Raw genomic sequence first — 22460 nt, 5'->3', positions numbered from 1 at the left:
GTGAAGGGACCCAGAGAACTGGGCCACACTGCTCAGAAGAGGGCAGTGCCTCAGAAATGAATCTGTCGGAGTGCTCAGAGAAGGCAGGGCTGTGGGCCTTGGCTGAGCAAGGGATGATTGCCATCAGTCAATCCATCAGTCCATTGTTGGAGCAGCCTCATTATGCAGAGCTCAGAATTGGGTCCCATGAGGAGATCCAGGGAAATAAAGAATTACATTCCCTGCTCCAGAAAGGCTTGCAGGCTCATGAGGAAATGGCCACAGTAACCACACTTTCTGATAAAAAAAATTGGACATGTGAACTAACAAGTATAAATACATTTTTGACGTTAAAGAAATGTAGCATTAATAGTCAGAATATCCCTTTTTAAAAAAACAGCCAGCATCATCAACAATTATATGAGACAGACACACCAAGAGCAAAAAACTCAAAGAACACAAGGAAGGATAACATAAGACAAGCCAAGACAGCCGAGATAAACAGTCTGTGTTATGTGTGAGACTGTTACCTTACCTTTCTGCAAGTCAATTACCTATTGGATCAGTGTCCCCACTCAAAGTGAGCCCGATTATTTCTGGAAATTCTGGAGGGATTCCTCATATGTGTCCACAAACTGGTCTGTCATCGTTTTGTGGCCTCGCTCGCTTGCTCACTCCCCCACCTGCAGTTGTCCAGGTGCTTGAGAAGCCCCTCTAAAGGAGCTAGGGCATGGGCTCATCCATCCAATATTCGGCTACTGTCTGCTGAGCACCTACTATGTGCCCTGCCCTGTATTAGGTAGTAGGGACTGAGAGACAAATAAGACGGCTCTTAAATCAAAGAGCTGTCTGTTTCTTCAGAGAGAAAGGCACATAAGCAGATGATTATAAGTTTCTAAAGGCCTATTCAGTCACTGGAAGCAGGATTGCAAAACTGCTCCTTGTACACTCAGACATATGAAGGAAAGGGAATGCCTTTATGTCTTTGTAGTTGCTGTGATCTTCCACATGAGCCTCTCACCCCCCAGGGTAGCAGAGGACAATGTCACTCCATCTCAGTAAGCCCAGTCTGATCCAACCATTTTCACATTGTCTTTAGGTAGCTCAGTCTCTTCTTGGATAGCTCGGGCAATTGCTCAAGCAGTCTTTCCAATATCCTCTCCCAACCCCAGCTCCTCACTAGTAAAAGTTGGGGTAAATATAGGTGGTGTGGCTGAAGCAACCTTGTGGCAACAGGGGGACACAGTGTCTGTGGACCTGTGTAGTATTCTCAGGTTTCCCACCGGTCTCTACTCAGAGTCCACATTCTTTCCTGGCCTGATGAGCTACCTGTGGCTCCCACCTACAGCAGTAGGTGGCCCCAGGTGTTGCCGCTGGCCTCAGAACCCCTGTACATGGCAGTGCCTTTGCTCAATCTTCTGTTTCCTGCCGGTTCTCTACCTTCTCAGCACTTCTGAGTCTCTTCAAGGGCTTCTGGGCACCTAGAAGCCCTTGCAAATTCTGTGCAGGTATAAAGAGCCACCTCTGGGAGGCTCAGGGAAGTAGGGATATTGAGAACTTAGATCCTCTTAGTCTTCCTCTAGCACATTTTTCTTTCCACAGTGCTTCAGGATAACAGGGGCAAACTTCAGGTTTTTTTTATTTCCTGAACACTATATCCTATCCTCCCTTTACTCCCATCCATAAGCCTCAAGGCCTAGACATCACAGGCAAAGGGGCCATTTAGCCACACTCTAGAAGGACTCTGTGCTCCGGTCCACAGGCTGATCCATGATAAGTCAAGGGATAGATAAAAGAAATTAGAATACTCTTTTGTCCCTTACAAATACTGGCTAAGGCTTTCATCTTGCTGTGGACTTTGAAATGCTATTTTAAATGTCAGAAGCTGAATACTGACTCTTTTTGTGTACCTGCTATACTAACATTAACTCTTTCAGTGGAAGAAAGGTACATGGAGTTGTCTAAGGAAAAGTCATAAACACAGAGATGCAAAGGGAAAAAAGAATCCCCTTTATATATTTCAGAATATTTTCAGAGAGTTCTGTGAAGTTCAGTGCTTCCGAACTCTTCTCCCTCTGCCTAGACTCAGAAGGGCTATGTAATAATGCTTCAGTTCTAGAAAACTGACCTACTTAGGCTTTCTCCAGTATGTAAAGAGAATATTTAGAGAGATAATTTCTGCATTTACAAGACCAAGACCAGGGTTTGGGATGACCAAGAAGGAAGTTGTGAAGTTTGATCTCCTCAAAATGTAAAGATCCCTGCATGAATGAAAAAAGAAACAAGAAAAGGCAATTTTTAAAAAGTTTAAAATGTCATCTCTGTAACAAAGATTTGCTAGGTAATCTTCTGTGCCAAATCTTCATCAATCCTCCCAACAATTCTTCCCAAGGAAGCGATTCCTTTTTCCCATTTTACAGATAAGAAATTGGAGGCTGAAAGAGGTTGCGAGCCCATCCCACCTAGATCACAGTCACTAGGCATCCATTCCCTTAGCCGCCCTCATGAAAAGGTGTGAACATGTGAATGGTGGTCAGTGTAGAGCTAGGGTGTTTCTCCTCTTCACAGCCTCGAGACGGGAAGGCACAGCTAGGCTGTTAAGCTGATAACAGAGAACCCCAGGATGTTGGTTGTTAGGACATTACCTTCATTTTGCTCTGACACGTTCTAGAAAATTGGCTAGAAGCAGGGGAATGAACAGAGTGGCTTCTGGAAAGAGGTCTCCAGCATCTATGTGATTCTATGATAGAAGATAAAATTCCAAGTTAGAGAAAGGCAAATGTAAAAGTAATAGAATTCAAGCTATTTTCCAGTCTTCTTCCTTTGGGTTGGAACGGGAGTTTTCCATTTCTTCAGCAATTCTCTGGAGTCTTTCACTTCCCAGCTTTTTAACAGCTCTTCTCCCTCCCTTTTCAGAGCTTATTGGAGGTCTGTCCTGGCATGTACCCTCCTCCTCAGGGAGAAGGAGTGTGAGGTGGAGACAGGGTAGGTTGGGACACAAGGTCTGATTAAGTGTGTGTCCCAGCTCAGTGCCCTGACTGAGCCCCGATCCTCATCTCCCCTAGTAGTGGGGCTCAGCACAGACAAGCAACAAACTGCTGGGCTGTAGGCGCCCCCATGTTGGAACCTGAGTTGGAGATTATCTCCTAAGCAGATACCCTCTTCCAAACTGGGGATGTAGGGCTTGGAAACTAGAAAATGCCAGGTCTGAGGGAGAGGAAAGAACAAGCCCAGCAATACACAGAGCTCTGTGTATTCAGAGGGAAGTTGGCAGGGTTGTGTTCGGGCAGAGAAACTCCGAGTGGTACAAAGGAGACGTGCCCAGAGTGGAGAAATCATGCTAATTGTCTGCACCAGAGCTGGAGAACACCACCCAAAATGAAGAGAGAAAGGGGAGCCCTGTCCAGAGCCTCCAGGGCCCTGCGCCTGGCTCCTTTTGTCTACCTTCTTCTGATCCAGACAGGTAGGAGGTCGGAAGGGTAAGGAAGGGTCTGGAGAAAGGACCAGGGGCTTTTACAGCAGAGGGAGGGGAGAGTGGAGGGCCTGAATGCCTTTGGGGCGGGAGTAAGGGAGAGCTCAGCTGCCGTGGGAAGCTTCTCAGAGAATTCAGGCATTAGCGTTGAATATATTACTTCATTCCGTGTGCCTCCCGCGCGGCCCCTGCCCCTTCCCCCCAAAAGGCTGCATGACTTTGGAGCTCCCACGGCATTCAGTACATTAGATGGCAGGCACTGGGCCATTTCGTATGGGATGACTTGCTGGCGTGGGCCAGTCCGGCATTCTTCCCAAGGAATTGTGGTGGGGCACGAGGGGTGGGAGTAGGGGAAATCTTCTTTTTGTACTTCCCCAGCCCCCTACTCCAGCTTCTCTGAGTGTAAAACAGTAAGGCAAATGAAAGAAGCTTTGGAGATAATGAGCCTCCTAGTGTGGGATAGTCATACCAACCTATCCATAATTCACTCCACACCATAGCTGCCTACCTCCTCTACCGCCCCCTACCAACTCCTTTGAGAAGTGATCTTATTTAAATATACCTACCTATGAGTACATACACATATGCACACACACAATTACAGAGCACCTAAGAATTCACAACTTCATGGGGTAAACAGATGCAGAGATCATTTTACTAAACTGCAGGAACTATCATAAGTCAATTATGCAGAGAATGCATCGCAATCAGAGAAAGGTCACCTACCCCATCCAGGAAGCTGATGCTGGTGGTGGGGGGTTGGTAGGGTAGGACACAGAGTGTGGGAATACCAGGGGGAGGTTTCCTTGTAGAAGGAATGCGTGCACTGAATTTTAAAAGATGGGAAAAATAGGTAGGAGTATGAATGGGCATTAGGGTTGGGAAATGGGCAAAGGTCAACAGCTTTAAATAACATCAAGTATTTAGTCCCAGCCCAGCATTTCATCACTGCTGGAGAGAAAAGCATGAATTGAGTTAGGCAAGAGTTTTGTAAACCAGATTCGTATTCTGGGGGTTGAGAGGTTGGGGGGTGGTGAGCGGTTTTTAATTTTGGGGACCGTCAGGCTTACACATACCTTTCAGATAACTCACTCAGTCTGCAGGGAGCCATTGGAGGGGGAACCGGAGGCAAATAAAGTAAGAAAGGAAGTTTGTATTCATTTTCTAGGGCTCCTGTAACAAAATACCACAAACTGAGTGGCTTAAACCACAGAAATACATTGTCTCAAAGTCTTGGAAGCCAGAAGTGGGAGATCGAGGTGTCAGCAAGACCACGCTCTCTCTGAAGCTTCTGGTCATTCCTTGGCTTGTGTCAGCATCACTCCAGTCTTGGTATGGCATTCTCCATGTTTGCGTGTCTGTGTCCACATTTCCCCTTTTTATATGGACACATATTAGAGTAGGTCCACCCAACTCTAGTATGATCTCTTCTTATTAGATCTGCAGTGACCCATTGCCAAATAAGGTCACATTCAGAAGTACTTGGAGGTTAGGACTTTGACATATGAATTTCAGGGGAACACAGGTCAGCCTATACCAAATCTATTGCAGTAGACTAGGAGAGAAATAAGAGAAGTAACATGGACTGAAATTATAATAAAGATAGAGGAAATGAGGCATGTTGAGAAAATGTTTTAGAGGTAAATCAGGAGCTAGTGACCTGTAGGAAGTAGGAGGATCCAGGGAGGAAGGGGGGATTCCTGTGTAAAATCTTAAACAAAAAAATGAGACAAAGTTGAGGGATATGGTGATGAGTATCATACATGTTTAGATTGAAATACGTATGAAGCTTCCGTGTGAAGATGTTACATAGCCTGGAGTTGGGTGGCAGAGAGGTCAGGGTTGGAGAGGGGTATCTGGCAGCTGTCAGTCAATAGGTGAGAGTTAAAACAATAAGCACAGATAATATTAATTAGGAGGGGAAAAATATGGGATGAAAATGAAACATCATGTAACCTCAAGATTTGTAGAGGAAGGCAGAGGAAGAAATGCCTATTAAGTAGACGAAGAGGAAATGGTCAGAGAGACAGGAGGACTAGAAGCCTGTGGTGCTATCCAGAAGATCAAGGGAGTTGAGAGTTTCAGGAGTAAATCAACACCATCAAATGTGTCAGAGAGATCCAATGTGACAACGACCTGAAAGAGCCCATTGGATAAGGCAATTAAGAGGTTACTGTTGGCTTTTGTGAAATAACAATGAGCTGAAGAAAGAATTAGAGCTGAAGGTATGCAGACAGTGAATTGAGGATAGGAACGGCACAAATATACAAAGCAGAAATGGCCCTAAACTCCTTCTGGCCAGCAAATGATAAGGAAAAAAATTACAGAAAGATCACGTCAGTCAGTAAGATTGGGACAAAACAAAAGGTGATCAAGGATATTCTGTGTGAAAAAATGTAACTTAGTGAATACACCAAAACATTCTAAACGTGGCCAGGCGCAGTGGCTCATGCTTGTAATCTCAGAACTTTGGGAGACTCAGGAGGGTGGATGGCGTAAGCCCAGGAGTTTGAGACCAGCTTGGGCAACATGGCAAAACCCCATCTCCACAAAAATTTAAAAATTAGCCAAACCTGGTGGTGCATGCTTGTAATTCCAGCTACTCAGGAGGTTGAGGTGGGAAGATTGCTTGAACCAGGAAGGTCAAGGCTGCAGTGAGCCATGATCATGCCACTGCATTCCAACCTGGGTGACAGATTAAGAACTTTTCTCAAAAAAAAAAAATAATAATAAATATATATATAATTTAAGCTATGCTAATATTATATCAGTTAATGACCTATGATAGATAAGAGATAAGTGCTGGGAGAGGCCATTGTACTGCTGTGGACTAAAGAGTAATATGAGCTGAGATTCTAGAAGGAATCCCCACCATTCTTAATATATTATTTAGGAAAATGTCTGCTTCTGGGACCAATAAATTCCAAAATTTAAGTTCCTGGTATTAACTATGTGATAGTCCATTGTAGTTTCAGACTAGGCCTGGGAAGAGGAAGGACTCTACTCCATGAAGTTTTTCAGGGACCAAGCCAATGGAGCCCTATCAACTTTGACATGTGCTTCCAAAGATCACCCTGAGGTTTATCTCCATTTCTTCCAGGTAGAGAATTTTATTTTATTTTATTTTTAACGGCGAAACATACAAGGAAGCCTTTGCTAAACAAGGTCTGCAAGTGTTACATATCACTTACACTAGTTCTCTTTGCTACAACTCAGTCACTTGGCCATACTTAACAGCAAGGGAAGCTGGCTGGGAAATGCACTTTTTAAGGTTGGCACTAAAGAGGAGACTGGACCGTGTGGCTCTGGCTCCCCAAGATTTACCTTAATCTTGTGCTGTGGCAGACAACACCAAGCTAACCCTGAGGCACGGAACATGCAGTCTTTAACACTCTGGCCCTGACATGGACAAATGAGGCTTTTCTAAATCTATCATTTTTATTTCCCAATTTTTAAATTCCAATTTAACAAACATTCACATAAGAATTTTCTAGAGTCCAGGGCATTAACTGATAGACATAAACACAGCATGCCGTAAGTCTAGGTAATCTTATTTTCAAGGTTTCTTTCTCTGGAATCCACCAACTATTCCATCCTCTAGGGACCCAATAGAAACAAGTCTCTTAGCTGGGTTCCAAGCTTTTTAGCTCCAAGTTTACCTCTACGTTGTAGGTGCTGTCATTTTTTAAATTGTCATTAAAAATTACATATGAGAAAGTACATTTAGCATAAAGATACAGTTTTGTGAACCTTTAAAAAGTTAACAAACCCATGTAATCCACCCCCAAATCAAGAAATAAAACATATTGGCACCTCAGAATCACCCTCATACTATCTCAGTTACTACTGCTTTCCCGCTGGGGTTACAATGGTGTCCTAACTTCCAATACAAATTAATTGTGCATGTCTTTCTATAAGTGGTATCATATGTATTCATTCTTCTATGGCTGAACCCCAAGTTTGTAGATTTCATTTACGTTGTTTTTGTAGTTTGTTTGGTCTCACTGCTGTATAGAATTCCATCGTATGAATATGCCACAATTTATTTCTCTATTCAACTTTGACAGACACTTTGGTTGTTCCTAAACCAACCCAACCAACTTAGCCCCATTGGGGCTTTATGAATAGAGTTGTTAATATTATACATTCTATAATAGTACATATCTTTTGGAGAACAGATATGGGCATTTCTTTTGGGGATACTCCTAGGAATAGAATTGCTTAATTATAGGGTATCTGTGTATTTAGCTTTCGTAGGTAGGGCCAAACAGTTTTCAAAAATAATTATATCAGTTTATACTCTTATCAACATGTGTGAGTTTCAGATGATCCATATCTTCACTAATAATTGTATTTTCTCTTTTTCATTTTGGCCTTCCTAGTGGATATGAGCTGGTATCAAATTCTGGTTTAAGGTTGGTGTGGTGGCTCGCATCTGTAATCCCAGCACATTAAGAGGCCAAGCCACAAAGATTGCTTGAGGCCAGGAGTTCAAGACCAGCCTAGGGAATGTAGTAAGACCTCGTCTCTACAAAAATTTTTTTTTTAAATTAGCTGAGTATGGCGGTGTGTTCCTGTAGTCCCAACTACTTGAGAGGCTGAGGCAAGAGAATCTCGTGAGCCCAGGAGTTTGAGGCTGCAGTGAGGTATGATCATGCCACTGCAGTCCAGCCTGGGCAACAGGGTGACACTTTGTCGCAAAAAAAAAAAAAAAAAAAGTTTAAAATTGCATTTCCATCATAATTAGTGTACCCATTTTCCTATTGTGTTGTTTGAATTTCTTTAAAATGTGGTTTGTGGGCATTTAAAATATATGTTTTGCATACGTGCCTTTTATAGGATATATGCATTGCAAATAACTCCTCCCACTTTATGGTTTGCCTTTCACTTTCTAAAGAGTAGCTTTTGATGAATAGAAGCTCTTATTTTTATTGAGTCTAACGTATCATTTCCTTCTTTGATGGTTACCACTTTTGTGTCCTTTATAAGAGCTCTCGTGTCTCCCCTCAAGTCAAGGATATAGTCTGTTTTCTTTTTCAAATGTTGTGGTTTTGCCTTTAACATTTAGATCTGAAATCCATCCAAAATTAATATTTGTGTAAGGTGTGAGGTAAGGGTCAATTCATTTTTATCCCAGATGGCCCAGCACTATTTCGAGAAAAGCACTTTTCTCCCTGCACTGCAGTGTCGCCTTTGTCATCATTTGAGCAATCATATTTAAGTCTGTTTTCAGACTTTCTGTTGATCTGTTTGTCTATCTTTGTGTCAAGATCACAAAGTAAACTTCCTGGGGTTTTGATTTGTATTGTATTAAATTATAAATCAGTTAAGGAGAATTGATAACTTAATAAGAGTAATTGTTTCAGTCCAAAAACATGGTAAATCTCTGTATGCCATCTTAATACCTATTAACTAGGTACACATTCCTGAATATCTACAATCCTTAGATTGTAGATAAAAAGCTACCAGTTCCTGGATCCCAAAAGCCTTCTTCACAATTTCTCTTTCCTGGGTTTCTCTTATATCCCTGCATAATTGGCACTTCAAATGATTTGTGGGCCTCAACAGGATAGCAACCTAAGAATACAACACAGCAGCCCCAACATCTATACAATGAGTGATGCACCTATAGAGTAACAGCAGAGGAAGGGGGTGGTTTTCTCAGATCCTCATTAATTAGGAATGATATTAAAAATCAAAAGCAGAAACAATATGTTTTCCTTTTAGGAAACCGAAGTGTTCTGTCCTTGGATTATTAGATGCAGTTCTGGCTACCACACCATAAAAGGAAATAATACAGTTGGAGAAAGCCCAAGGAAGGGTATCTATGATGGCCATAGGATGAAGAGATTTCTTTGTGGAGATAGACCCAAACTAAACAAAAAACCTTTCAGATGCAAAGGGACATGGCAGCAGTCTTTGGTGTTAGGGAATATAGATAAGGTGTGTATAGACCAAATCCTAGAACACACATTTGGCACCACCCCCATTGACACTTTTAAAAGGTAAATTTAAGACAAATACTGGTGAAAAGAAACTTTGGCCCAGCAAAGTGAACAGATAAAAATGAGTGGATGGTGATTTCTCTAAGGGAAGACCCTGATAAGAAAAGCCAAGGCTGTCTGCAGGTGCATTCTTATACCCTAAAGTGTGACATTCCCAGGCGTCACAGCAGCTCAAAATCCTACTTGAGGAGAGGCCACCACCCTACCCCAGTACCACATTGTTGAGGGTGATAGGATACATCTTGCTGAGATCTCAATTTCCTTTCCTTCAGCCTCTGATAGGAACAGAAACTTTCTACCTCCTGATGCCTTAGAGACAATGATTAAGTTAATCGTTTCTCAAGGTTGAGTGGTCCTAGTCCTTTTATTTCCACTCTGGACCTTAGTTGTGAGCTATTTCCTCATTTTTGTGTCATACTTTGGCTCCTGTCCCAGTTCTCTGTGTCCCTTGAAAGTTGTGGAACCTGAACTTAATACAGAGTATGATTTTGGCTAGAGTTTTTGGGAAACTGTTTGCTCAGCAAACTGCTCTGTCAGCTGTCAAGAAAGACTCTTTCATTCACTTATGAACACGTGTGAATACATCCTTTTGACCCACGGACATACCCATGATCACAGGCATGATGAGAGGACTAGATTGCATGATCACAGGCAATCTATAGGCCATAGCTTCTCCAATATTGTCATCCAGAAATATCAACTTTAAATTGGCAGAAAGGCTTCAGGGAGAAATATATTGAGAAAAGGCTACTAGGACTTTGGATGGGATAGGAGAGCATGGAAGCCAGGGAAGCTCCAGGAGGCCACAGAAGATAGAAGGGAAAGGAGAAATCCCTTCCACTTGTTTTTGAGGTTGCCACTGTCCAGACTCCTAGAAGAAGGAAATGAGACTCCTCAAAGTTTGGTGCTTGGGGTCATTACACCTGTGCACCCTGACTATCTGAGATCCATGTCTCGGTTAATTTACAAAGTTTATTTTGCTAAAGTTGAGGATGCATGCCCGTGACACAGCTTCAGGGGGTCCTGATGACATGTTCCCAAGGTGGTCAGAGCACAGTTTGGTTTTATACATTTTAGGGAGACATGAGACATCAATCAACATATGTAAGATGAACGTTGGTTTGGTCCAGAAAGGTAGGACAACTCTAAGCAGGGAGGGGGCTTCCAGGTCATAGACAGATAAGAGACTAAGAGATAAACTTGCATTCTTTTGAGTTCCTTCTTTCCGAAGGAGGCAATCAGATATGCATTCTCAGTGAGCAGAGGGGTGACTTTGAATAGAATGAGAGGCAGGTTTGCCATAAGCAGTTCCCAGCTTGACTTTTTCCTTTAGCTTAGTGATTTGGGGGCCCCAAGATTTATTTTCCTTTTACACACCAATTTACTTAACTCCAGGGTGGCTCTGCATACGTAATCCTCACATGCACAGCACACTACTACACACTGGGTCTCGAGAAAGGGGTTAGATGTTTCCCAGCTATTTGATCATCACTCCAGGGCCTTTAATCAAGCTTGCGCCTTTTTTCTGGGCCACCTCTTGTTATACATACTAAAGCCTATTTGCCTAAAAAGAGAAATTTGAAAGTTTGCTTTTCTAAAATCAAGCCATGCCTTGGACCTAGCAGTTGATAGGCAGGAGATCCCATTTAAATAATCACAGAAATTCAGAATTAAAAGAAACCTTATGGATCATGTGGCCAAATGGATTTTGGTCTGATGCACAGAGCCGATAGGGATTCCTAGTCGCTCCTTAGGTTATTGACGGGGACAGGACTCATCCCCAGCACCTCTTCTACCAAAGCAGGTGAGATGGAACCATATTTCATTTCTTTCCATTTTAATTTAAGATTTTGTGGGAAGAAAGTATCGTTAATTTTAAAAGTCTGAAAATAGTTTATGTTGTTCATTTTGCCTGCCCCAAATTAAGATTTTCATTCAACAGCAAGCATATGATATTCAGATAGTCACACATTTAGCTCTAATCATTAGAGCTGTCTCTTCTGCTCTTTTGTTTTTGTTTTTGTTTTTTGTTTTTTGTTTTGAGATGGAGTCTTGCTCTGTTGCCCAGCCTGGAGTGCAGTGGTGCTATCTTGGCTCACTGCAAGCTCCACTTCCCAGGTTCAAGTGATTTTCCTACCTCAGCCTCCCAAGTAGCTGGGATTACAGGTGTGTGCTACCCCGCCTAGCCAGTTTCTTTTACTTTTAAGGTTTTATGATTCTAACATTTCTGGCAGGTAGTGGATCATAGAATGTCAGAGCTTGGGCCGGGTGTGGTGGCTCATGCCTGTAATCCCAGCACTTTGGGAGCCAACATGGGTGGATTGACAGAGCTCAGGAGTTCAAGATCAGACACCTGGGCAACATGGTGAAACCCTGTTTCTTCAAAAAATAAAAAAAATAAAAATAAACTAGCTGGACATAGTGGCAAATGCCTGTGGTCCCAGCTACTTGGAAGGCTGAGGTAGGAGGATAGCTAGATCCTGAGAGGCAGAGATTGCAATGAGCCAAGATTGCGCCACTGCACTCCAGTCTGGGTGACACAGTAAGATCTTGTCTAAAAAAAAGAAAAAAAGCCAGAGCTAAGAAGGCCCCTAGAGATCTTCTGGTCCTGCTTCTTCATTATACAGAGGAGGAAACTGAAGCCCAGCAAAGTGAAAAAATAACTAATTGGCCTTTCCTTGACCATTTCCAAAGATGAGGAGCTCACTACTTGGCAAATCACTTGTTCCAAAAATGGATCTAATATATTTAGTAAATAAAATTTGCTTTGATCTTCACCACCAACCTTTTAGTTTAATTGTCTCTTGGCTTGGTCTGTGTCCTCTAAGCACAAGGAGAGAAATAAGGAATAAAAAGGTACAGCTCAGTTTCCTCAACACTGAATGGGAGCAGCAACAGAGTGAGAAATAAGGGTGGGAAAGAAAGAGGGAGCTTCAGAGGGAATGACAGTCAAAGGAAGCGGCAGGAGGTGCAGAGGGACGGAGAATCTGGCGTGTACGTGCCTATTCAGCTAAACTCAGCCCTCCTCCCAACTGGCATGCTCTCCTTCAGGTGGCTGGATTGCTCTACAAGGCCAGGTGACACCAAATAACAGCATCTATTCAGGTCTCAAAGCTCCTAAGAGATCTCTGAAATGTGAGATGTGTCTCTGGATATAGCATCCATTGCACAAGTGGTAAAATCCCAGATTTACAGGGCTGGAATAAACCAATGAGACCATCTAGCCTACGACTTCTGTTATGTATAGGGAATCTGAGTTCCAAAGAGATGGGACCCTCCTAAGTCATGTATCGATAATAAGGCCCAAAACTCTGCTCAATTTTGTGTTCTGTCTGCTGTATGACAATGACTAATATGCATACTGTAGTTTCCAATCCTGTGAACTTGATAAGGCAGTTGCTGTTGTTATTTTTTTTATTTTTTATTTTTTTGAGATGAAGTCTCCCTCTGTCGCCCAGCTGGAGTGCTATCTCAGCTCACTGCAACCTCTGCCTCCCTGGTTCAAGCGATTCTCATGCCTCAGCCTCCAGAGTAGCTAGGACTACAGAAGCATGCCACAATGCCTGGCTAATTTTTTGTATTTTTAGTAGAGACGGGGTTTCGCCATGTTGGCCAGGCTTGTCTGGAACTCCTGACCTCAGGTGATCCATCCGTCTTGGCCTCTAAAAGTGCTGCAATTACAAGCGTGAGCTACCATGCCCAGCCTTGTTATTATTATTATCCTTATTTTACAAATGAGAAGAATGAGCCTTAAAACGATTATATACTCAAATTATGTACTCAATTATGTACTCAAATCCACATAGCCAGTAAGAGCTAGAGCCCAGTCTGACAAAGCTTTTCTGATTCTAAGCTCTTTGTTCTACCCATCCCAAATCCGTCTTCTAGGGGTACAGATTGGGCTGGAGTTCAGGTGAATTCCCAAAACCACCTTCCCACTTGCAGAACTGTTCTTCACTGAGTGGCCTAGTAAGATGCTACATGCATCTACAGAAAAGATGGGGGAGGCTCTTGGTATAACTAGAAAGTGGTCAAGTTGTCTTCAGGCCCTTAAGCTTTCCCTTTACTGGCACTGTCTCATGACCTGCTCCTTTCTTTGTGAACCTATGTTCCCATGCTTTCTCCATCTCACCCTCCCAATCCCCAATCGAGAAGATCTGACAAATTCGCCCAGTGGTCTAATGACTATAAGCTTCAGATGAGATAGGGATTTTTGTTGGTTTTTCTCATTGATATATCCTAAAGACAAAGAAAAGTGTCTGGCACATAGGAGATATTCAATAAATATTTTTATCAATGGATCGCCTAGGGTGTGGGTGAGCTAGAATCTTCCACAAGAGGAAGGCAATGGACAAAGTGCCAGAGAGGCAGAGGGCCAGGTGGAAGAAGGATTGAGGGTCATGAGATGACTATGAGGGAGGACACAGGGGCAAAGGTGCACAGAGCTACCATGGAGGAAGAGATAGCACCAAGGCGTAAGCAGCCAGGATTGGCAGGAAGTCAAGAGCCAGAGAGGCGAGGCTTTGGGAGATCAGAGGGCTTAAAGTTGGGAGTGGGCTAAGGAGCCCAGGGCCTGATGCTGCCCTCTTCCTCATGGGTCTCTGTTCACAGACCCCCTGGAGGGGGTGAACATTACCAGCCCCGTGCGCCTCATCCATGGCACCGTGGGGAAGTCGGCTCTGCTTTCTGTGCAGTACAGCAGTACCAGCAGTGACAAGCCTGTAGTGAAGTGGCAGCTGAAGCGTGACAAGCCAGTGACCGTGGTGCAGTCCATTGGCACAGAGATCATCGGCACCCTGCGGCCTGACTATCGAGACCGTATCCGGCTCTTCGAAAATGGCTCCCTGCTTCTCAGCGACCTGCAGCTGGCCGATGAAGGCACCTATGAGGTCGAGATCTCCATCACTGATGACACCTTCACTGGGGAGAAGACCATCAACCTTACTGTAGATGGTAAAGTGCTCTGGCAGGGAAAGAGGCAAGACTGGCAGGTGGGACTGGGGAAGGGTCTGCCCAGTGCACCAACTAGACCAAGGGAAAACCATCCCAAAATGCACTTGGGAGCTGACACTGAGGCAAGTGGACATTAGAAGTTGGCAGACAGGCACGGCACAGCTAATCATGTAGTGTGATTGCCATGTGCCAGAAACTATTCTAAGTGCTTTGCATATGTTGACTCATTAAATCAGGGGATAGTTAATATCATTACCCCCATTTTGCAGATGAGGATAGTGAACCACTGAAAGGTTAAATAACTTGCCCAAGGTCACACAGCTAGAAGTGATAGAGCCAAGATTTTAACCTAAATACTTGGACCTATGCTTAGCCCAACTAAAATATCTTCCTGGCTAGGTCAGTTTAAGACATTAAAGCCCAGTGGTCTTGGGAAGGCATTTGGAAAGAGGGAACGAGGGCAACACCATGTGTGCCTTGTTCAGAATTTACCCACTGTGCCTAGTTAGTGCTCCATAAATAGTTGGTGAAATGAATGAATAAATGATGGGAAAGGACTGGATTTAGGATGCCTGAAGTCTTCTCAGCCCACAGATTGAGTTGGAAGGCAGTGTTAAAGGTGTGTTGGAAGGCAGCGAGCTAAAAAGGGGAAAGGGGACATTTCTTAGCCAATGACTCACAGGCTCCCCCATTCCTGTGGCTCAGTGCCCATTTCAAGGCCGCAGGTGTTGGTGGCTTCGACCACTGTGCTGGAGCTCAGTGAGGCCTTCACCTTGAACTGCTCGCATGAGAATGGCACCAAGCCCAGCTACACCTGGCTGAAGGATGGCAAGCCCCTCCTCAATGACTCGAGAATGCTCCTGTCCCCTGACCAAAAGGTGCTCACCATCACGCGCGTGCTTATGGAGGACGACGACCTGTACAGCTGCGTGGTGGAGAACCCCATCAGCCAGGGCCGCAGCCTGCCCATCAAGATCACTGTATACAGTGAGTTTCTCTCCAGGCTTTCCTTAAGTACTTAAAGCCCCAAGAGGCAGGTGACCATGAGGGACTGAGGACATCCCAAAGAATGTCACTGGGGGGAAGGGGACAGAGATATGCCAACTGTCCATAGAGGACACCAAGAGGTAGGCAGTGGGTTTTGTGCAAGCTCCACCACCAGCATCAGTCAGGCATGTGGCCTGGGGCTCCCCTTCTCTTCCTTCCATGGCAGGAAGCTCTGCTCACCACACCTTGCCCCTTTGAAGTCTCTCCTGCCTCACTGCTTCTCTCTCTCCCTAGGAAGAAGCTCCCTTTACATCATCTTGTCTACAGGAGGCATCTTCCTCCTTGTGACCTTGGTGACAGTCTGTGCCTGCTGGAAACCCTCCAAAAGGTCTGGGTAACTCTCCTGAGCACCCGAGTCCTTCAATCCAACCCAAACCTAAGCCCTGTCTTAGGTCTCTTTACATGCCTTTCCTCCCAGGGCTCTGCATCTCTTCCCCAGAGATCCAGTCTACCATCGTGTGTGCAACAGCATCCTGTGCTCCAAGCCCCACAACCCTAGCACCAGTAACAGTAGTTTTTCACTTGCCAAGTACCTTTTTTGGGGCAAGGTACTGTGGCTGTGGTTAGCCTGCTACCTTTTATCTGCAGTTTACAGATAATCACACTGAGACTCGGATTGGTTAAATGGCTTGCCCACAGTCACAACGCTAGTGACAGACTCAAGGTGCAAACCTAGATGTGGCTCATTCCAAAGCTCATGAACTGTACCCAGCCCATCTTCCTGTCACAAGGCCTCTTTTATGGCCATCAGATTCTTCCCTGTGTCCCCATTATTTCTTCTCCTTCTCACATTCAATAGTTTGGCTCATGGTGGGGCTGGATTGATTCACAGGAAACAGAAGAAGCTAGAGAAGCAAAACTCCCTGGAATACATGGATCAGAATGATGACCGCCTGAAATCAGAAGGTGAGCTCCCAGTCACCCACTCACCCATCCCATCGACACTGAGTGTCACTGGGCTGTTGGGAAAAGACAGAACTGGGCGATAAGGAAAACAGCTCTGCAGGGCCCCTTCCTCCACCAACTGCACAAAGACTGCAGAGGAGGGAGAGGTTTGGCCAAGGTAGGAGACAGGATATTCAGATATCTTGGTGGAGGTTGTGGTGGGCCAGTTAGGGAACACAGAGAGTAGGTGCCAGCTGGTGTGGAGAGTCCGTACCTGAGCCAGCCACCCCATTCTCTCCCATGTGCAGCAGACACCCTCCCTCGAAGTGGTGAGCAGGAACGGAAGAACCCCATGGCACTCTATATCCTGAAGGACAAGGTGAGCAGCTCTGGGCTGGGTGCCCAGAAACATACAGTGAGCCCCTCCCACATGCCTGGTGCTAGGGAGCCATACCATAATCCTATCCCTTTATAGCAGCAGTCCCCAACCTTTTTTGGCATCAGGGACCGGTTTTACGGAAGAAAAATTTTCCATGGATGGTGGTGGGGGTGGTTTCGGGATGAAACTGTTCCACCTCAGATTATCAGGCATTGGATTCTGGTAAGGAGCATGCAACCTAGATCCCTGCATGTGCAGTTCACAATAGGATTCGTGCTCCTATGAGAACCGAGTGCAGCCACTAATCTGACAGGAGGTGGAGCTCAGACGATAATGCAAGCGATGGGGAGCGGCCCTAAATACATAGGAAGTTTTGCTCTCTGGCCTGCTGCTCACCTGCTGCTCTGCCGTTACGTTCCTAATAGGCCATAGTCCAGTACCAGTCCTTGGCCTGTGGGCTGGGGACCCCTGCTTTATAGTACTCAGAGTAACCCTGTGCAATATATGTGTCATGGCCATTTTAGAGATTAGAAAAACAAGGCTGTGAGATTAAATGACTTGCTCAGGATTAAACAAGTGAATGAGTGGCAGATCTAAGTTTCAAACCTAGGTCTTTGGACACCAGTTCTGGTGATTTCCACCCTATTCCACAACTGACTCTGTCCCAGGCTGTCTATGACCGGTAGAAAGAGGAGAGTAAAGGGGAAAAGCACTCAAAAATCGAATTTCAACATTTACTGAACACCTATTATGTGCCAGGAGGCCCCATGCTCAGTGTGGCGTATTGCCAGAAAAACCAGACCTCTGTCTGCCCCTTCCAGGAGGGGGGCGTGCAGAGGGAACCGGGTGCCTCCCCTCGGAATTCCAGCGAGCTCCGACACCAGGCGCGCTCCCAGGCTGGGCGGACTGTCCCCTGACCCCTGCGGGGCGTGTCCTTGCAGGACTCCCCGGAGCCCGAGGAGAACCCGGCCCCGGAGCCTCGAAGCGCGACAGAGCCCGGCCCGCCCGGCTACTCCGTGTCTTCCGCCGTGCCCGGTCGCTCGCCGGGGCTGCCCATCCGCTCCGCCCGCCGCTACCCACGCTCCCCAGCGCGCTCCCCCGCCACCGGCCGGACGCACACGTCGCCCCCTAGGGCCCCGAGCTCGCCCGGCCGCTCGCGCAGCGCCTCGCGCACACTGCGGACTGCGGGTGTGCACATAATCCGGGAGCAGGATGAGGCCGGCCCGGTGGAGATCAGCGCCTGAGACTCCTCGAGCCCCCTGCGAGGCGCCTGCGGTCTGCGGCCGGCGGCCTTGGGGAGGGCTGGGAAGCCGGGAGGTGGTGCGCTAGGGGCGAGGGGAGGTCCCGGCGGGGCGCTGGTGTCTCGGGTGTGGACGTGTGTGAGCATGCGCAGACGGAGGCGAGTGTGCGGAGGCGACAGTGTAGAGGTGGTGAAACCGGGTCGCTTTTGCTGCCGGTTTACTGGCTGTGTTCTCAGTTGGTATAGGTTGTGCCCTCTTAGAACCACATAGATTATTAAATTTCTGGCCCAATACCCGAAAGGGTTTTATGGAAACTAACATCAATAACCTAACCCCTGTGACTATCCTGTGCTCTTCCCAGGGAGCTATGAGGTTTCCCACTCACCACCCTTCCCTCTGAATAAATGCCTGAGTTCTGGGGCACTTTTTTGGAGGGGAAGTTCAGATTAGAGAGGCCACTTTCCCGAAATTCACAGCTGTACTAAGCTAAGGAGAAGCCAGATGCCGGTAACTGGGTGTGCAGGGGCTGTTCTGAACTGGGGGGATCATTGTGAAGGCCTTTTTCCCTGGGCACCTGGTACCTGGGGACCTACAAGTTGGTGAAGGAAGGGTACAAGTACATTTCTCTTTTTTATTTGTTCGTTTTGAGACAGGGCCTCGCTCTGTCCCCTAGGTTGGAGTGCAAGTGGTACCATCCTTGCTCACTGCAAACTCCGCCTCCTGGGTTCAAGCAATTCTCCTGCCTCAGTCTCCCAGGCAGCTGGGACTACAGGCGCCGGCCACCACATCCGGCTAAGTTTTTGTATTTTTAGTAGAGACAGGATTTTACCATTTTGGCCAGGATGGTCTTGATCTCCTGACCTCGTGATCTGCCAGCCTCAGCCTCCCAAAGTGCTGGGATTACAGGCGTGAGCCACTGCACCTGGATCATTTCTTTTCCCTCTGACCTGGGCCCTAGCAAGGGCAAAGAACTCGAGCCTGGCAGCTTGGCCTCCTCCTAGAGCCTCCCTCAGAGGCATGCCATGCCAAGCATTCTTTCTGTCTCTGTTCCTGAATAAAAGAGATGGATGGGCTTATTCGTTTAAAGAAGTAAATTCCACTTACTCCCCTGGCCCAGAAATCCAGACCAAGTGAGGAATTGTTTTAGCTCATCAAACTCATATCTTCATCCTGGCTTCCTTACAAAATAAGCCTTTTAAACAATCATTGTCCTCAGGAAGGTTGTTGAGCTTCCTCCAGCTGTGAGAATAAGTCCTAATCTCCAGAGAAATGGTCGGGGGAGGAGGAGGCTTATTGCTTCCCAGCATTTCAGGGAAACAGGATCCAACCCCTGGCTTCCTGCCATCCATCTGCCCTGCTCCCGCATGCTCAGATCCCAGGGAACAGAACAAGGGCAGACTCCCTAATCACACTAACATAATAAAGAGGCCTGGCCACTGTGTAGCCAGGCTGTGCCCATGCCACCACCTATTCAACAGTTCATAGGAGGAGCAGTAATCTACTGTGTGAGGAGAGAGGGCAATTAAAAGGCTGGAAGAGAAGGAGGCCCTCTATGTATTCAGTCCTCTCCTCCTGAATGCCTCCAAGGGTCCTTGCATCCCTGGCCCCTCCCCAACCTCCGAAACTCCAGAGCTGATTCTCCACCATCCCATGGAGCAATTCCAAGACCCCCATTACTCATCATCTCCACACCAGGGCACGTTTTGTCTCAGCCCCAAAGGCACTGACATTTCTAGTTTACCCCCTCTGCCCTGACCCCAACAGCATGCCTCTCTCAACTCCCTGCCCCTAGGCACGTCCCCAGGCTCATGTGAACAGGTGTGCCTTTGCAGCTCCCTAAACTTCCCAGGTGCCTTATCCATAATGAGATAATGCATGTAGGGGAAAGTTTCTCAGGAAAGTGGAAGAGGCAGGACTTGGAGGAGGAATACCTTCTGGTCAACCTTGAGATGCACAGGGGAAGTTTAGGGTGAGATGAGAGCATGCCATTCCCTGGTGCTGAATCCCTGAGGGGCCAGCTTCCCAGGCTTAAGCCAAATCTGCCTTAAAATGGGGGTGGGGAGGGGTAAGTACAGAAGTGGGATTTTTTTGTTTGTTTCTTTTTGTGTTGTTTTGATCTTCATCTTTGTATTACTAGCATCTAGCAGAGTGCCTAGCACATACTGGATGCTCAATAAACTTTTGATGAAATGAAATGATATCTTTATTCCACATAAGCAAGGGTAACAAAACAAGCTGCTTAAATATACCAGTCATTTATTTCCCTTTTTTCTTCTCCTCTTCTTTCACCACCTTTTACCCTCTTTCCAAACCCCAAATTACCCATTCCAAAATCACTTACTCATTCATTCATTTACTTATTCAGGTGTTCTTATGTTTATCCAAAAAACACGTGTTTATCTACCATCAACTAGGCCCTGTGCTAGACACTGAGGATACAGCATAACTGTGTCAGGAAGACAGATCAGTAAACAGATGATTACGATATAGTGTATAAAATGCAATAGCAGAGGTAGATACAAGGTGCTCTGGGAGCATGTAGATTAGGTGTTGTCGGCAAAGGCATCTTGGAGGAGAACAGACCTGAGTTGGGTCTTTCTTAGAAAGACTCGTTAGTTAACCTGGTTTTTGAAAGTTTGAGAGGACACGGTCCAAACAGAGGGAGAAGCATGTGTAAAAGCTTGGAAGTGCAAGACACAATGGGGGAATTCAGGGTACTGAGCCATAGCAGTTGATGAAATTATTTCAGGAAAGTATACGAAGTAGAAAGCGAGAAAGCCGCAGATAGATTTCTGAGGCCATCACTATGTGTAGAAAGGTTAAAAGGACCTCACCAAGAAGGCTAAAAAATGCACAGCCAGTAAGATAGGAGAATATTTAGGAGATAACTATATCACACAATCAAAAGAATGAGAGGGTTTCAAGAAAAAGGGAGCATTTGGGACTGCAGGTGCTCACATATGAAAAGAAGTCAAAAGTGCATGTTAAATTTGGCAACAACAGAATCATTGAGTGACTTGGCATAAGTAGTTTCGAACACGTAGTGAGCCAGATTGCAATAGGTGAAATGCGAAATGTAGAATTCCCTGCTAAATGCTTGAGGCTGGATGTTTGAGAGGTCTTCCTGTTTCAAAACAACTGGGTCCTGCTTAAATTATGTTTGTTTTGCATCGCTGGTTTCAAGAGATGGGGGAGGTTTTTTTTTTTTTTTTTTTTTGAGATGGAGACACTCTTGTCACCCAGGCTGGAGTGCAATGGTGCAGTCTCGGCTCACTGTAACCTCTGCCTCCCAGGTTCAAGTGATTCTCCTGCCTCAGCCTCCCGAGTAGCTGGGCCTACAAGCATGTGCCACCACATCCCGCTAAGTTTTGTATTTTTGGTAGAGATAGGGTTTCACTATGTTGGCCAGCTGGGCTTGAATTCCTGACCTCGTGATCCACCTGCCTCAGCCTCCCAAAGTGCTGGGATTACAGGCCTGAGCCACCATGCCCAGCCAGAGATGGGGGAAATTTTTAAGCAGCCAGAAGTAAAACAAAATTTAAAAGCACAGTGAACTCAAAGTACTTAACACTCATAAAATGTGAGATTACCAAGGGAGATGAAGCAAGACAACTGCATAGGAGGCTCCACTGATTATCATCTTCCCTGCAGGAACACCAGATTGAACAACTATCCACACAGACACAAAAAGCACCCTCATAACAACCAAAACTCCGATGAATGATCACAATACCTGGTTTTAACTTCGTATCACTGAAAGAGGCACTGAAGAAAAGACAGTCTTGAATTGCTGACACCACCCTTACCTCATCACCCAGCAGCTGCCACATGGCACAGAGAGAATCTCTGCACTTGCGGGAGGGAGAGTGCAGCCATTGTGGGACTTTGCATTGGAACCCAGTGCTGCCCTGTCACAGTGGAAATGACACCAGCTTGGGTACCAGCACAGCTGCAGAACTCAGCCAGCACCCACAGAGGGAGCATTTAGACCAGCCCTTGCCAAGAAAGAATTATACAGCCCAGTGGTGGGAACCTGAGTTCCAGAAAGACTCACAACCATGGGTTAAAGTGCTCTGGGTTTCTAAGTAACTTGAAAATCAGTCTAGGACACAAGGACTGCAATTCTAGGGGAACTCCTGATGCTGTGCTGGGCTTGGCTTGAAGCCAGTGGACTTAGCGGGGGGGTGCATATGAGCTAGTGAGACAGCAGCTGGGGCAGCCAAGGGAGTGCTTGCATCATCCCTCTGCCAACACCAGGCCTCACAGCTTACAGCTTTGAAAGAGACTCTTTTCTTTTGCTTGAAGAGAGGAGCAGGAAGAGTAAACAAGACTGTGTATTGCAACTTGGATATCAGCTTATCCACAGCAGGATAGGGCACGAGACAGTGTCCTGAGTCCCCCATTTCAGGCCCTAGCTCCCTGACAACATTTCTAGGCACCTTGGGCCAGAAGGGAACCCATTGCCTTGAAGGGAGGGACCCAGTCCTGGCAGCATTCAT

The 22460-nt window shown here is 46.0% G+C and overlaps 2 protein-coding genes across 2 annotated transcripts; one reads left to right on the top strand and one right to left on the bottom strand.

Annotated features, from left to right (window-relative positions):
- Window positions 1-2975: 2975 nt before the first annotated feature.
- HEPACAM (hepatic and glial cell adhesion molecule) lies at window positions 2976-17964 on the top strand. Its single transcript, XM_012470205.2, has 7 exons — window positions 2976-3442; window positions 14068-14409; window positions 15115-15396; window positions 15691-15784; window positions 16289-16362; window positions 16650-16720; window positions 17662-17964. Exons 1-7 carry the CDS (start codon window positions 3178-3180, stop codon window positions 17962-17964), a joined length of 1431 nt encoding a protein of 476 aa, XP_012325628.2. The 5' UTR covers window positions 2976-3177.
- A 1403-nt stretch (window positions 17965-19367) lies between these two features.
- HEPN1 (hepatocellular carcinoma, down-regulated 1) lies at window positions 19368-19642 on the bottom strand. Its single transcript, XM_064375530.1, is given in 2 exon segments — window positions 19368-19571; window positions 19574-19642. Coding segments are annotated over 2 exon segments (273 nt in total).
- Between the last annotated feature and the right edge of the window lie 2818 nt (window positions 19643-22460).

This window comes from Aotus nancymaae, unplaced genomic scaffold (genome assembly GCF_030222135.1).
Source record: "Aotus nancymaae isolate 86718 unplaced genomic scaffold, 86718_ANA_hifiasm-v0.15.2.pri h1tg000012l, whole genome shotgun sequence".
Classification (NCBI taxonomy): Eukaryota; Metazoa; Chordata; class Mammalia; order Primates; family Aotidae; genus Aotus; species Aotus nancymaae.
The sequence above is the reverse complement of the archived record's forward strand: the minus strand, read 5'-3'. Positions and strand labels throughout refer to the sequence as shown.